The sequence below is a fragment of the Dicentrarchus labrax genome, unplaced genomic scaffold, assembly GCF_905237075.1.
Source record: "Dicentrarchus labrax unplaced genomic scaffold, dlabrax2021, whole genome shotgun sequence".
Classification (NCBI taxonomy): domain Eukaryota; kingdom Metazoa; phylum Chordata; class Actinopteri; family Moronidae; genus Dicentrarchus; species Dicentrarchus labrax.
This window is the reverse complement of record NW_026136722.1, coordinates 13,744,842-13,760,561: the sequence shown is the minus strand read 5'-3', so window position 1 is coordinate 13,760,561 and position 15,720 is coordinate 13,744,842. Positions and strand designations below refer to the sequence as shown.

At 42.0% G+C, this 15,720-nt stretch overlaps 1 protein-coding gene across 1 annotated transcript; it reads right to left on the bottom strand.

The window, feature by feature from the left end:
- Positions 1-882: 882 nt before the first annotated feature.
- Positions 883-15,165, bottom strand: LOC127356756 (C1q-related factor). Its single transcript, XM_051388773.1, has 2 exons — positions 14,344-15,165; positions 883-1,962 (listed from the first exon to the last, which is right to left on the bottom strand). Exons 1-2 carry the CDS (start codon positions 14,950-14,952, stop codon positions 1,783-1,785), a joined length of 789 nt encoding a protein of 262 aa, XP_051244733.1. The 5' UTR covers positions 14,953-15,165; the 3' UTR covers positions 883-1,782.
- Between the last annotated feature and the right edge of the window lie 555 nt (positions 15,166-15,720).

The following is a 15,720-nucleotide window of genomic DNA, read 5'->3' as shown; positions in this document are numbered from 1 at the left end:
TTTAAACAGAACAAGAAACACACATTTCCAGTCATGTTTGCACTGCGGTAAGTTAGTCTCACAGAGCAAATGAGATCCTTTACAGATCATTTTCCCTAATTAGCGTATTTGGGATACAAGAATTCTCATGAGACAAGTCACTCAAAAAATCCCATTTATTATTTAAATGTATTCAACATTTCCAAAAGATAAGATAGACAAACATGTCATAGATTTAATTTACAAGCTGTTTGTTCTTCTCATCATATCTATAGAGGCTCCCCACCCTACAGAGCACAATCTCATTGGCTGCTGAGTAAAATATCTGTCATTGGCTGTAGCACAGAATAACTCTGTAAAAGAACGATGTAGCTATGGCACGGCACATGCTAAAATGCAGACACTCACTGGTGTGCACAGACACATACATACTCGCACGTACAAACACGCACACACACACAAACGTGCAGTCATAATAGACCAAGTCACTCACCCAATCAATTTCATTTTCAAGCAAGCTGTCAGGCCGCCATGTTGAGTAAATATTACCATAATGCCTGTGTGTCAGTGAATATGCAGCTAATGAATGGATGACATCCAGTGACGCTCAGAGACACTGAAACAGAAAAATTGCCCACTCACAGTTACTGTGCCTGAACCCTCCCCTCTACCTCCCTACCATCTTGCTCACTTCTTACTCTTTCACTCTCCGTCTTTGTGACTTTCTTTCCCTCGCCCTCTTCTTCAGATGCCGCGCAGAAGGCTAAGAGGTCGGCACAGCAAAGAAGAAGAAAGAGCGGGCGCACTCTTCAACTAGGTTACCTCTGGATCTGAAGATTTCGCTTCAACACATGACTGGTTGTGTCGAGTAGATCGAGCATCTACATAAAACTAGAACAGAGACAATTTGAACTCTACTTTTAATCCAAACAGCAGCAGGACATTGTGTGTGTGCGGAACAGCGTGAGGTGCTTTGTGGAAAGGGTATTGTCTATATGAGATGTTTCCTTTTTCAGATACATTGGAAGGTACAGTGCAGAATGTATAATTCTCCACATGAACAATATATAGTTACCTTGCTGTACCCAGTGATGAAGAAAAACACCCACTGCCATTAAATACTGACGGTCTTGATTTAAAGAATTATTTTCCAGCTGTTAGATCTCTGAGCTGCATCACAAATAACATCTCACATATCCGTTCTCTCAGTCAAACAGAATATTTTCACAAGGGACAAATATATACTTTTTTTAAATCTCATTTGTGTAGAGTATTATGCATGTCTACAAAATTAAAACACAATCTAAGGAAAATTGCATGGAACAACACTACGAGTTTCAGTCAATTGAGTCCACTGACAGTACAGGTGACTGTTGCCGCTGTGGAGAGAGGAGGTGAGATCATCCACTTTTGCAGGGTTTTCATTGTTCTTGATACTTCTGTGCAATGGAGCAGGTCTGAAGAGGAGAGACACTGAAAGCGAGGAGCTTCTGACACGTCGGCATCCTGACGAGGAGTGCAGAAAAACCAGCCCACCTCCACCCTACATCCCACTCCTCCCATGCCTCCCGCCCGGCCCCTCTCAGTGTGTCCTCAGGAGCTTTGCATCCAGGCTCTGCTACACAGCCTGGATGTCTGTTTGCTGATGGATATGAAGCAGAGGTGTCCGTGATGATGGAGAGAATTAGGAAAACTAGAAAGCATTCCAGCTTTTAACACACACACACACACACACCACCCCCCTGGTGTACAACTCTTTCTCTCAATCTCTTTCTGTCTGACTGTCTTTGTGTCTGTCTGTTCTCAGTCTGCGTAGAGGATGAAGCCAGAGAAGGTGCTGTACTTGTTGTTGTTGCCTCCATGGGCTTTGCCTCCATCCAGTTTGATGTATACCTCGTCCCCTGCGTCCAGATGGAGGATGACGCTGTTGGAGGCGTAGTCATAGTTCTGGTCAGCGTCTTGGGCAATGGCGCTGGCACGAACCTGGAAGAACAGGGACAGACAAACATGTAGGCGAACGGGCAGGGTGGTTAGCTACAGAATATGTTAGGACAGCAGCTTAATTCATACAAGAAATTCCCCAAATAGGTTGTCATTCTCTCATACTACTTCAGATACTGTATTAACTGTTGCCAGTCTCCATTACTGTAAATAAAAGTATTTAGAGCTTGACAACAACATCAAGGCTGCACAATCCGTACATTCTGTTACATATAAAGGTAACAAATTGTTACATATATGACCCACAGTTTTTTATGAGAAAATAGGGCATTTTTGAATATGTTCACTATCTTATAATGATAAGAAAAAATCCTTTAAAAAAAACCTGGAGCCATGCTGGGAATCTAATCTCTTTTTTATTGATGTGTATTAATAAGGATTTGAGATATTCTGCTTATTAAGTAGTGAACAAACAAATGAGACAAAAGACCAAAAGGTGTCACTGAAAAATACTGTGCTGCTACAACACAAGAGAACAACAAGAGACAAACTAAGTTTGTTGCACAGAAGGAGAATGTATCAGGAATACCAAAATGAAACTCCTAAAATACTAAATCTCACAAAGTTTTTCATTTTGAAGTTAAATGAATTACTGGACACAACAATGGCACAAATAGTTCTTCATATTGATATTAAACCTACAGGACCAACCAGAGGGTCAGTCACCTCAGGCCTTTCTGTCAAACAGATTTATGGTTTCAATCAAGCCAGTAGTCATCCACAGAAGACCTAACATTCAACCTTGAAACAAAAGGTCCACAAAAAGAGAAAGTCTCGGAAACACTCAGCAACAGGGCAGGCTCTGGGGGCTACTTATTGTGGAGGAAATGCAATAAAACATCGAGGACGCCCACTGAATATGTGCAGAAGTATTTGATAACTAATGGCGAGAAATGACAAAAATCATTGGAATGAGTTTGCATGATTTACAAGATTTTTCTTTTATACCATGCAAACTCATTCCAGGAATTTTTATCTATGTTTGTCTTTGTCTGATTGTGTGTATAGGTGTGTGTGTGTGTGTGTGTGTGTGTGTGTGTGTGTGTGTGTGTGTGTGTGTGTGTGTGTGTGTGCTATATTCTGCCAGTCTGGCTATAGGACATTTGGAACAGTTTCTAAATAACCTGTCCTGGCTAATTAAGACCTCCACCACAAACATGCTCAGTCTCTCCGGGGAGGAAAGTGTAGCTGCAGTGCCAATTGGGCACTGAAACAATAGCTGTGTTTTCAAGCATGAGTGTGTGTGTGTGTGTGTGTGTGTGTGTGTGTGTGTGTGTGTGTGTGTGTGTGTGTGTGTGTGTGTGAGAGAGACACTAATTGTACATCTTATCAGTTGAAAGAAATTACTACTACAAAATGCTCTATCTAAAGTTGTAATTTTTAAGACGGGTAACTGTTTGTACAGTAAGCTTTTCTTTGCCAAATACAGTACGAATAAAATCTATGTGCAGTGAAATAGAAAGTTAGGAGAAATCAGCAGTGACATACAATGAAGGTCATAGACTGGATGTTGCCAGCATACAGTGTGTGCTTTTGTCTGATGAGCCAACAGGCCTAATTAAATATGATCTGCCACAACAGTCACAAAAGTATTCTATACAGTGCAGTCTGTAAGTATGTGGACAATGACACATGGTATTTAGCAGCAGAACCAGATATGTCCTCTTTTAGAATATTCTGTTTTGACATTCTCCTTGTCAAAACCTGATGCCTACATTACCCACAATGCAATTCACCCACCAATAGTTTGGTTGGAGATTTGGGTGTGTATAAAAGTGGCTAATGTAGCTTCGAGCGACAGGGCTTAAGCAGAGATAAGGAGCAGGCTACACGGGTCAGGTAAGCTCACTTTTGCGCAGCTAGCTCCACAGAAGGCTTTTTACATATTTTTTCACCTGCAGTAGTAATATCCAAGACATGTAAATCAACGTTGATGTGTAAAATTGAGCTTACAGCTGTAACAAGGGTAACATTTAGGAGGATCTATTGGCAGAAATGGAACAATAATAATATTAACTAATATTCATAGGTATGTTCTCAATAGTGTATAATCACTTTTCTATGTAGGCTGCCATGTTTCTACAGTAACCCAGAATGGACAAACACTGGCTCTAGATAGGGCCTTTTGTGTTTTTATGGCCACCGTAGTTTCTCCTACACATTTGGAAGGCTGAGCTGTATTCAGATGGTTGCAATCTACAACTTCACCGCTAGATGCCACTGACTCCTACACACCTTTAAGACCATGCTTTAGGATAATGACCCTGAACATACAGACAACCAAGGAGGTTTTACAGCCAGTGTTCTTTATTGGCCAAGTCATTCACTTGCTCTAACTCCAACTTCATCATCAGTTGTCAGACAAAGGCAAAAAGACCCCAAAACAAGCAAGAAGTGAATCTAGCTGCAGTAGAGTTATAGCAGAACATCACCAGGTCTGTGGGTCTGTGAATCATATAAAGTGCAGATAGTAATGGACTGTAAAGGGCTCAGAGTTGAACATTGTCCTCATTTACTCAACTTCACCTAAAATCAACTATAAAAAGGGATATAATTCCTCAGCTGTTTGCCCAATATGGATGCTAAATTATAAACTGAAAGTCTGTGCTTTAATCTAATACGTATAGTTTCATTTGAAGTCCAGTGTGCTAGACAATAAAAACGTGCCACTCTCCAAATGCTTAGTCTGTACTGTATCTCAGTGCTTTTAAATGGTTACTAACAAGGTGTCAGTCGTAACTTAAATAGAACAGAATCGAACAAAAAAGTCATTATTTTCCCTTGAGATGAAAAAGGAAAGTACTGTACATCCTTTAAAGTAGACGCTGGTTAAATAAGCCAATTAGTCACTTAGTCTGGTCAGTGAGGTTGAATCAAAATCAATATTTTACGTGCATTTGAAGTGTATTCTTGTGGCTCATTATCGGGTCTCCAAAGTGCACCCTGGCCCTTGCCTTGGCTTGGTGTTTGTCCACACATCTTTAAATCGGGGCTTTTCGAGCGGGTGTCGACAAGCTGGCCCAACAGGCGGCAAAGAGGATGCCCAATAATTAGTTGGCCTATTTAAGGAGTACACACAACAGGCATATTGACAAATGTGAGGAGAGGCCAGCTACTGACAGAGATCTCCTGCACAGAGAGCATCACTGTCGCCAAACCTAACTGGGAGCCTGGAACAGATTCTCTTGACATTTAGATATATTAAAACTATAAATTATTTTAAAATCAAATTTTTTTTAATATAATTTAAATTCATGATTTAAAGATTTATTTAACAAATCCAGTGTTTAATTGTATTTTTGATTGTTTGGGTTTTTTTTTCTCCATTTTGGTGCCTATTATTGTAGTGTTTCTACTCTCCTCAGTCAGTCACCGTGTTTAGTGCTGTGTCTTTTTCTATGGATTCTGTTCATGAAGCAACATTTTATTAAGGATGTTAAAATTCCTCTTATTGTCTTTTCTGCTACAATAGATATTGCTGATAATGCTAAACACTCAGCTCATGCTCTGCTGGAAACATTAAAGTGTGCAGAGGATGTGCAGAGGCGTGCTAAGTATTATTAAAATAGCTTGGATATTTTGTTGTTGGAATCACTGATACGGTACATGATAAGGTAAAGAAACATATTCAGCAAATTATTCCTTAAATGTGTATGTTTTTAAGCAGTAAATGGTAATTAAAAGCCTGTCATGGAAATGAGAACATTCCTTAAAAAAAACATATATTGTCTTAATTGCTTTTCAGTCAGACCCACACTAGAGGCCAGAGTGAGTATTTCCTGCATCACTACTATAAAAAGAATTTAAGTGGTAAGGTGCCATATCTGTTACACTTTATTTTTAACCTGGCCAAACCAAGCTGCATGCTACACTATGTTGGTAACATTGCATTACAAAACATTTCTTGACAACACATCTTAGGTGAGACATTTCTGCTAATATCCCTCAGCAATCAACATTGCACATGCTGCCACAGTGTTTCCCTGTGTCACTTGGTGAGAAGAACAATTATACTGTTTATTTATTTATTTATTTTACCGTTATTAACACTAATTTTCTATGATTCAATGTCATATACAGAAGGCCAGCCAGAACTGCAAAACATTTCTCAAAATGTTCACCATAATGAAATAAAACATTTAATTACTTGCTGTTTACTGCACTTTATTTTGTGAACAGGCCAATATTCTGCTGGATTTTTTATTAGTTCCTCTTAACTCATGAGAGACCTGGCACAGTTCTCTGAATGATTTTCAAAAAGAGAGAGCTCTTTACTTTGCCTTGCCTTGCCACATCGAATTGTGTAGCAGAAAGGAGCAAGGTTGACACTTCTTCAGCCTTCTTAACCAGAGTATTGTTAATGATTTAAAAAAAATCTTGTTTTTGTAATGGAGGGTAAAATGAATAAGAAAATGGAAAAAGACAAACTTACTATATCATCCAAATCTCCAAAAGCGGAAGGTTCAGAGGGTGTCTCAAACTTTTGAACAACTTACCACAGACAGTGAAAGTCACGTTGGTGTGAAATGTGCGGGTGCTATAAAGCCTAATCTGGATAATGAAATTCTGAGGAGAGGTTTTAAGATGCAGGAGTAATATATGGAATATTGTACATTTTTTTATTGTTTATCCTCTTGATTAAATCTAGCACAGCTCATATCAATGTGCAAACAAAGCCTCCTGTTCTGATTCTCAGATGCTGGCGTCCAGTGCATATTAATATGATATGATGTGCCCTGAGTGTGCAAAGTCAACACCATCCTATTAGAGGGTTAGCGCTTTGGGTTGGTGGGGGAGCGGGTGATGATGGCTCAGGAGGATTTGTCAGTTGGGATTTTAATGAAACTTTATCAAAATATTTGCCTTCCAGGTGTTCACACAGAACCTGGGAACCTCAGGCAATGTCAAAGATGTGTAATATAGCTTAAATTATTCTCTTAATTTGCTCTTTAAGGAAGCTAAATTTAAAACGTCTTCAAGTGCACGATTGATGTTGTTTGTGAGGAGGAGGGAGATAATACAAATATAACATTTTCCTTTAGCAGACACAGAATAAGCAAAGCCCTAGTGAAAGCAAACTTCCCTGAAATCCTTCTAGTTCTTCTACAATGATATTTTTGTTTTGTTTTGTTTCGCCGCTCTAATGGTTTTTATCCCCTTGTGAATCCCACTAACTGCCGCAGTATAGGCCTCCTTCGTTTGCTTTCAATGATAAGCAGTCATGAATAAAACCTCTCACTGTTTTGGAAATAATGATCAGAGAGCTCCTATTGAAGGTTTTTGTTTTTTTGCCTCCAGTGCACACAAGGAACTTGTTAGGGATATGAGCCAGAGGTTCAAACCCAGGGTGTATGGCAAATGTATAGAGAGAGATGAGCAGGACAAACAGCTAACTGGCAGTGCGTGACCTTGACGCGGAATATGTAGAGGAACTTTGACAAGACAAACAAAGCATGAGGCTGTAAGCGTCGGCTCCAGCGATGGTAAATGAGGTGTCATGCAATGTTGTCTTCCTTGTGGCTGCTCGTGCGTGATTGCATCCGTCACATCGTCAACGTGATGGCTTTGATTGAATAATATTCTGTGAGTGGAGACACAGAAAATTCAAGGCTGTGCTTGGGCTTAATAGATAATGCGTGCCTGGAAATGTGAAGTGTGGATTCTTTTGGCTTGTGCACTTTACAACTGTGAATGCAAATATTACAGTCATCAATAATGACGTGTTTATGTGAAGAAAAGACATGAATTCAGGGCACATTTTAAAATCCTGCTTTATCGCTGCTCCTCCAGGAAGTGGTTTTTCTTTTACGGTCAGCCTCTATTCAAAAGGGCTTTTACATTATTTTCATTCAGCTGCCCAGTATTGTGCGCTTTGATTGTATGATAATAAACCTTTACTAGAATGTTGTTTATGAAAATCACAACAAGTTAGAAGTTTTATCAGTTGTGTCTGGTGCAGGAGGACCTGTAATGTCCCACTGGGACAGCGATCCTACAAGAGGCTTTGTCACTGTGACAAGGACATGTCTCGTGGCTTCTCTGACAGGGATTTGTTGACTTGATGTTGAGCCTCCATTTTGGATCAACGAGTCTATTGGTCCTCTTTAAATCAAAGTGTACTGCCGTCTAATTGTGTTTGAACATTCCAGCCGTGAACTGCATGCTTAATAGCAGCTTAGATAGCTTGCCACCGCTACTGAGCCTGGGCCAGCATTTCACTGCACCACACATACAAACACACACAGATTGAAGGACAGACATACCCATGCATTTTTGTGCACACACATACACACGGGATGCAATTTTACGGAAATAATGAGAACAGGGAACTACGATGGGTTGCAAGAGAATTGTCGTGTCAGAAAGCGTCAGGTCTCCCATGTGTTACAGGTTTATTTGTCGGAGGAACCTAAATGAAAACATGATAAGAGGAATGAAATGGTAACAGGAGATTTGCCATCTGTCAGACGAGAGTAGAAAAAGGCTTCCTGAATTAATTTCACCAGCTGTTCTCTTTGTACCTGCTCTGCTTCCTTTAAAACAGAATGACTTTACTGCACAAACCTATCGCGGTTTATGAAATTGCTTACATTAATGCTAAAGGTGAGTCTGGTGTCAAGCATTAGTTGATATGTTCCACTGATACTTCCAAATACTGTAGAAACCTTCAAGAGGCCAGAATAGCAGCATTGTAATTCAGCAGTGGCAACAAAGAGACAGCTTCTCCTGAAAGAGCCACTGAAAGAGGCTTGTGAGAGGAAAACAGTGGTGGAAAAAAGAGGCATCAACTTTGACCTGCAATCCAGCCACTCCTTTCTTTCTTGTGTCTGACTCATCACGCTCAGTTAATTACTGAGATACACAGCACTGTCTGCCTCTAGCACCAAAACCACAATCATTGCTCGTAGCATTGTCTAAAAAAGAGAGTTTACTGCAAAATTTTCAACCTTTGTTCACACTAAGCCTGTTTTCCAGTGTGCTTCCTAGTAACCCTGAGGCACTGATTTTTTTCTTTTTTTGTTAAATAAAAAAAAGACCCCTCTAAAGGGAGGCAAAGTGAGTTTCTGTATAAGTGTTGGACCAGAGGCAGACTGTCTGTGACATAAATTTTTCATACAATTCATCCTCTCTTACTGGGGTGATTGTTGATGTCTCACCCATATTCATTTTAAGGAGGGGGGCAGGAGGTGTTAAACACACTGAGTTATGTAGCAGACTGTGAGTCATTTCAATGACTTGCTGCTTTCCCATGAAGAGGGACAGGATAATCGTGGGTATCACTGAAAACTGAATTCGGGGGACGGCTAAATGTCAGGGGCGTGGGGAGAGACGGAGAGAGAGATGTTTGCATAAGAGGGCCAGGGGCACTTGTCTAACTCCCATATGGCCCTCATTATAATGAAGAAGCCTTGTGAGTCAACAGCATAGCATCCTTGAGTCAGCCAGCCACAGGAGACAATCCATAGCCTATTTTAGACCGTATGTTTTTGCTCTCACAAAACACGAGACATTATAGCAGTATTTCATGAGCTACTTAATCTGAGATGCCAGTGGGGGGAGTGTGTGCACTCCTGGGCCCTAATGGCTCTCTGTTTGAAGAGCTCAGTGTAAAATGTTTTAAAGTAATGGAATTATTACGGACAAGTGGTGGGCAGCTTTCGAACAAGTTTTGAAACTTCACCAATAAATGATAGATTTTCTTCCCTGTGCTTCAGATGACAGCCCGATGTCATCTTGACATTTCCAATCTGTGTGGTATTTCCTAACAACATGGGCCAATCTTCATTTGATAGCCCTCGCACCTAATTAGGCCAGCTCTAATGTTCCACTCGGCAGAGTGTCAAATCCAATGTCCAATTACACAGCAGATCAAGGCCAAAGGTCCGCCTCCACTACCTCTCTGGCTGATTATAGAAGAAATGCCACGGTATACATCACACAGAAAGAAATAGGTCTGTCAGAAAAAGGGAAAGAGACACACGTAGATGCACACGCACACACGCATGAACACATACACATAAGGGGATCAATACCGCAGGCAAAGAGGCTGAGGGACTGAGGGTGGCTCTCTAAAACCCAGTCTGTCTATTTCAGACAGAGTCTCTCTGTTACACTGGGCAGACACACAGAAGCCTTTCAGTGCTGAAGTCAGACCACGATGAAGAATAGCAGGTCTGAACATTACCAGAATGTTAAAATCAATCAAGTCTACGTTTTGCTGTACCAGTGTGTATATAACTTTTGGACTTAAAAATACCAAAAATCTGCCACAATTACCTTGTGAAAAGTCAATAAAGACCACAGTCCATCCTTAATGATAAGCTGTTCAATGGAATCTCTTTTTGTTATTCACACCCTTCTTTAGAGCATATGTCAATAACTGAATCAAACGGAGCAGACCCTCATCCAGATGGCTCAGCTCCTGTGTTTAATGTTGGGATTGACACCACATGCTAAACACAATGCGTGGGTTTCACCTGGATACAGAGCAACAAGATAAACAGCCTTGTGTTCATGTGCATCAGAGATGAAGAACCCCGTGGAGGAGTCTATGATGGCGAATGGTTGGCAGGGAAATGACACGCGACTGAACCTGAGCTTGAACACTTTAGGGTAAAAAAGAATCTCTTTTCTTTGAAGCGAGGTAAGTGCAATAGCAAACTATAAGAATAGGATGGTACGCTCTAACCTATTCTGTTATAGTGCAATGCATCACTTGAGAGCAATGAAGAATATTGATGGCAGTGTGTGTTAGCAAATCGATTTTGGGATAGCGCAATCTGGATGCTGTTTTGCTCCTTTAAAAAAAAAAACTTTTCCTTTTAAGATGAAAACTTTCTGCTCCTTTAAAAAAGTGAGCTCCTGTAGACCTGGCATAGAGGAGAGATGGAGGGCAGTGCACAGTTGGGGTGGGTTGAGGCAGTGGGTTAGGAGGGTGGGGTGGGGGGGTGGACAAGCATGCACGTATGCGCGTGTGTGAGCATGTGTGGATGTGTGTGTATGTGAGGAGGAGACTGCAGCGGTAATTGCCAGGGAAGAGCCATGTGCACGAAGGACGTTGAAGCTTATTAAAGGAGGAGACAGAGTGATTATTCACTATGGTCCTCTTGAGAGACTGACGCTGAAGTCATTGCTTTTAATTAACTCTGAAACGGTTTTGCGGATTAATAACAATATTAAGAAGGGAATGGAGAGGAAAGCGCAAACACATCTTGGATCTGGTTCAAGCTTTTTAATTACAATCAAATTGACTTGATGGCACAATAGCACAATAACTATGTATTTTAGGTTCTCTTTTCTTTCTCCCATTTCTACTATGTCCAATGAATTTGTCTTCATTGTGCTATGTCTCTCAGGACGTGTCCAAGACAGGTTATAGCAAAGCATTGATTTATTGGAGAGAGTTTATGATTGGTTGGAATATTTGGCACACAGGCAAAAGAACAGGCGATGAAGAAGCCAAAAGAGTATGCGGAGAGGAACTTGGAAAGCGGATAAAGTGTGCTGTGCTGAAAATAGATTTCTTATTTGTTTGTTTACCAGGAAGCTCACTTTTTTGGTCTAGCTTAAAAAGTGTCAAAGTTCTGGGGACAGCATTGGGATCATTGTGTTGCACTCTGCCAAGTGAAAAGGGGAAGTGGATGAAGAGGAGAAGAAATAATGGATGTTGATGTTAGACACTGCTTGTAAGAACCCCTGCCTGGAGTGGGAGGAGCACATGCTGGAGTAAAATGGCACTGCAGGGCCTGGAAACCCGCTGCTTCACTAAAGCCAAAAGATGATAAAACACTAGTATTGTCTCCAATTCCCTTGGTCTCCCCTGTCCCAACTCACAATGTAGCTTTTTGCAGCCTTAATGAGCTGAGGAAAGCACCACTGTGACTGTAGGAGCTTCAGTTTGACTCTCAGCACTTCATCATTGATGTAGCATAAGTTGGCCCAACATTTATAACCATTCACAGTCATTTACACAGACTAAGGCTCTGGGGCCTTCTCCATCAGCCAAGCACACAACCTAATAAACACCACAGCAAGAGGACTGCATCTTTATGTATAAGCTGTGAATAGGACGGAGGAAGACAGAGAAAGAGAGGCAGTTACCACTTTATAAACATTACTCGGGTCTCTGGAGATGCACACTGTGTGCGTCTAACTTAAGTACCTCCGCACCCTCCTCTTGGGAGCACAATGAAGTGGGAACAGAAGGCATTTTATAGGAACATATGTTCTTCTTCCCCTATTATATATCAATGCTTTTACACCCACCCATAAACATTACTGTTGAGTGAGACATTATATATAGAAGGTGATTGCTGTAATTCTCTTTTTCTTGCTGGGTGTGAACTTGGCGAGGGTAAATAATTAACCTCTAGATGCTTTGGTGAGGCTGCAGGTTCATGCCACAGAGCCAATGCCAACTGTTATTTTATCTCTATATATCACAGTCTCAGCACTTATAATAGGAGACCCTAGCAGTTTTCTTCTTTAATCTAACCATGTGTTCATTAATTGACAGGGTTTTGATTTATATGCCACTTGGCAAAAAATAAAAAAAATAAACGTAGGAAAATCATAATAAAGCAAAACTAAAATTATTTCACAGCCAGCAGACATGAAACATGTTGTGGAAGCTGCTTTGTCATGATGTGAAATGACAGCTGGAGGATCGCATTTGCTGGATTTCTAACTTATATTTACAGTTCATCTCTTTTCTGTGTTTCTGACTGTAGAGCAAGCTGGTGATGGGGAACGATGACAGAATCTCTAAATGTTCATGAAATAGACAATAAATAATACATTTCCTGTGATTTCACCTGTTGTGTACAGTGAAGTCCAATAATGAGTACAATTCACTTTGAGATCGTGGTGACAAGAAAAAAAAGTGTAGCAGCTTTTGAAGCATATGTGTGAAATGCAATGCGGACAACCCCTAAACTTTATCATGATTTTCAAGTCATACCTATATGTATATAGTGCATTATAACACAGAGTTTAACTCGAGAAAGTATGTATTAAGTATATAAAATGTGCATGTTCTTTGATGTCACTGAAATTTTTTTGTAGGATCAAATGGGAACGCTGGTTTCTGTCACATAAAGCCTTTTTTAGTGGCATGTTTCTTCTTTTCTTTTTGTTTTCTTTACAGTAATAGGCTACATTTTTGTTCTGCATGTTTTTCCATGATACTTTTGATAGAGATACAGTTGCAGCCTGAGCAAACAAAGCGAACAATATCTACAATAACTGTAGTGTAACATCCATCTTTTTCCAGGCAAAACGCATTTCGGAGCCACTTTGAAGATAAGAGATCTGACGGCTGATCGGAAGGCTGCAAACTACACTGGCACACATTACCGACCTGAGAAGACCCTCCGGGGCGCAAAATAAAATTAGAGCCCCATTAAATGACGCATCAAAGAAGCCGAGAATAGATCACATAGACGTCCTAATGCGTTTAACACGACTGCTAAGATAGATGGAAGCAACCGCGAACAGGCAACATCATCTGGTACGCTTTTTTAGAAATTTAAAAATTACATTTCTGCAAAATTTCTAATATTTTCCCCTTCCTCTCTTTACACTCAGAGCGCAGACAAGCCGCTAAGCCCACACAGTCTAAAAGTTGTATGAGACAGAAATTAGGTGTGCACACTGGCTTTTATAATAATAATCATAATAACAATAATTATAGCCTCACAATAATAGTAATAATCGTAAAGGTTTGGCTATGACGTAACTCGGAATACTGTATAATAACTCATAATATACACTGAACAATTAATGATAAAATATAATGAAATATCAGGCGACCACGTCAAACATTTCCAACTCCACCAGATTCTTTTTTATTATCTCTCCCGCTTTTCTACTCTAAAACACTGCAAATGCCAAGGCTCCGGCACAAACTGCCATTAAATTCCTCTGGATGTTAATCCTTATTCTTAAAAAAAAACGAAACGTCTGATCGGTTTCTACATTTTACAGTGTAAAGGCATAAAGATCGGCAAAAACTCCGCGTTCAGCTCAAACTGACCGTCCTTTGGATCGCGGGACACGGCAATGTCAGGACGCATCATACAAAGAGGGGACGCGGGTTGCAACCAGTCAACACATCTTTATCTCCAGGCGCGCTGGGTGCCACAGCTGTGCGCTCTGGGCTTTGGCCGACGCGCGGCAGATGCGCACGCTTGCTTCGCAATGTCACTTTTTATTCCCTTGCTTTATAAAAAAATCAGCTTCTTACACTGTGGCTTTTGCAGAGAGAGCAGAGAGGCGGCAGCAAATGAAGAGGAGGAAAGTGCATATCAGAGGAGTCAGGTATGCTTAGGAAAGGAAAGTCAGTAAAAGTTTCAAAGCACTAACCTGGCCATTTTTGCAGAGGTCTGCCCACATGCTGGTGCCATCCCCTCCTCTCATCAGCACATGGTAGATGAAGAAGTATGTGCCAGGTATGCTGCAGATGAACTTGCCCGAAATGCCATCATAGTTGTTGCCTAGGTTGGTGACAACATCGTCAAACTTGAGGATCTCGTAGCCTTCGTGGGGGTTCTTAAGCCCTGCATAGAAGGCTACCCGAGGCACTGTGCTGTAGGTAGCCGTGCTGATAGCTCCGTTCCCCCCCAGACCCAAAATCCCAGTCCTTCCCTGATCTCCTCTGTCACCAGGAGGCCCCGCTGGACCTGGTGGCCCCGGTTCTCCTGGTGGTCCGGGTGGTCCCGGCTTGCCTGGCCTGCCAGGCTTCCCCTGTGGGCCCTGCAGTAAGGTGGAGGGTGGAAGTACGTTGCTGTGGTCGCTCAATGCCTCTGCCTCAGCCTGGAGACCGGTGGAGCTGGTGCTGCTGGCTGGAGTGCCCTTGTTCAGGTAGGGGTCACACACCATACGACAGGTGCCCAGCATCTCATAGTGGCTGGCATCTGTACCCACAGAGCTGACGAGCACCGGGATGAGGACCACCAGCACCAGGACGAGCATAACCCCTACGGCAGCCGCCACCAGGGTCTTCCTCCCGATGCTGAGTCGGGGAAGGGGCTGCGCTGCCAGCGTGGGTCTCCCGGGGGCGGAAATGGTGACTGCTTGGTGTGGGGAGCCTGTCACCGAGGAAAGGGACCCAGGGATCCCGAGAAGAGTTGCAAGAGGACCGGCAAGTGTGTGAGGGTGAGGCAGAGACCCACATACACTTGATACTCCTCACTGCTCTGCTCAGTCACACTGAAGTCAGCAACCAGTCATTCACACATGCATAAAGACCTAAGCAAAGCCAAGCATACACAAGGAGACATTCAGAGCGTACTTACAAACACAATCTGACTTGTGAGAAGAAGCAACAAGGATGCAGAGCCCAGAGGAATGGAGTGAGAGACAGAGGGAGCGAGAGAGAGAGAGAGAGAGAGAGAGAGAGAGAGAGAGAGAGATGATGAGAGTGGGTGAGTGTGAGAGATACAGAGCAGCCACTGGATCTGTGTGTGTGTGTGTGTGTGTGTGTGTGTGTGTGTATGTGTGGTGAGTTTGTGGTGCCGGATTCTCAGGCTTGGCTTTTTATACGGCAGAAGCAGCGGAGCCCCCAGCCCCTCCCCGCTGCTCCCCCATCGAGCGAGGGGTTGGTGTGGTTACGTCCCTTTCTCTCTCTCCAGCTCACTCAGGAAGGACTCTCATCACACTGCATCTCTTCTACCACTCTCCTGAACCACCGAGAAACCTACACACAACTCCCTTGACCATCTTGGTCCCCCTGTCTTTCAT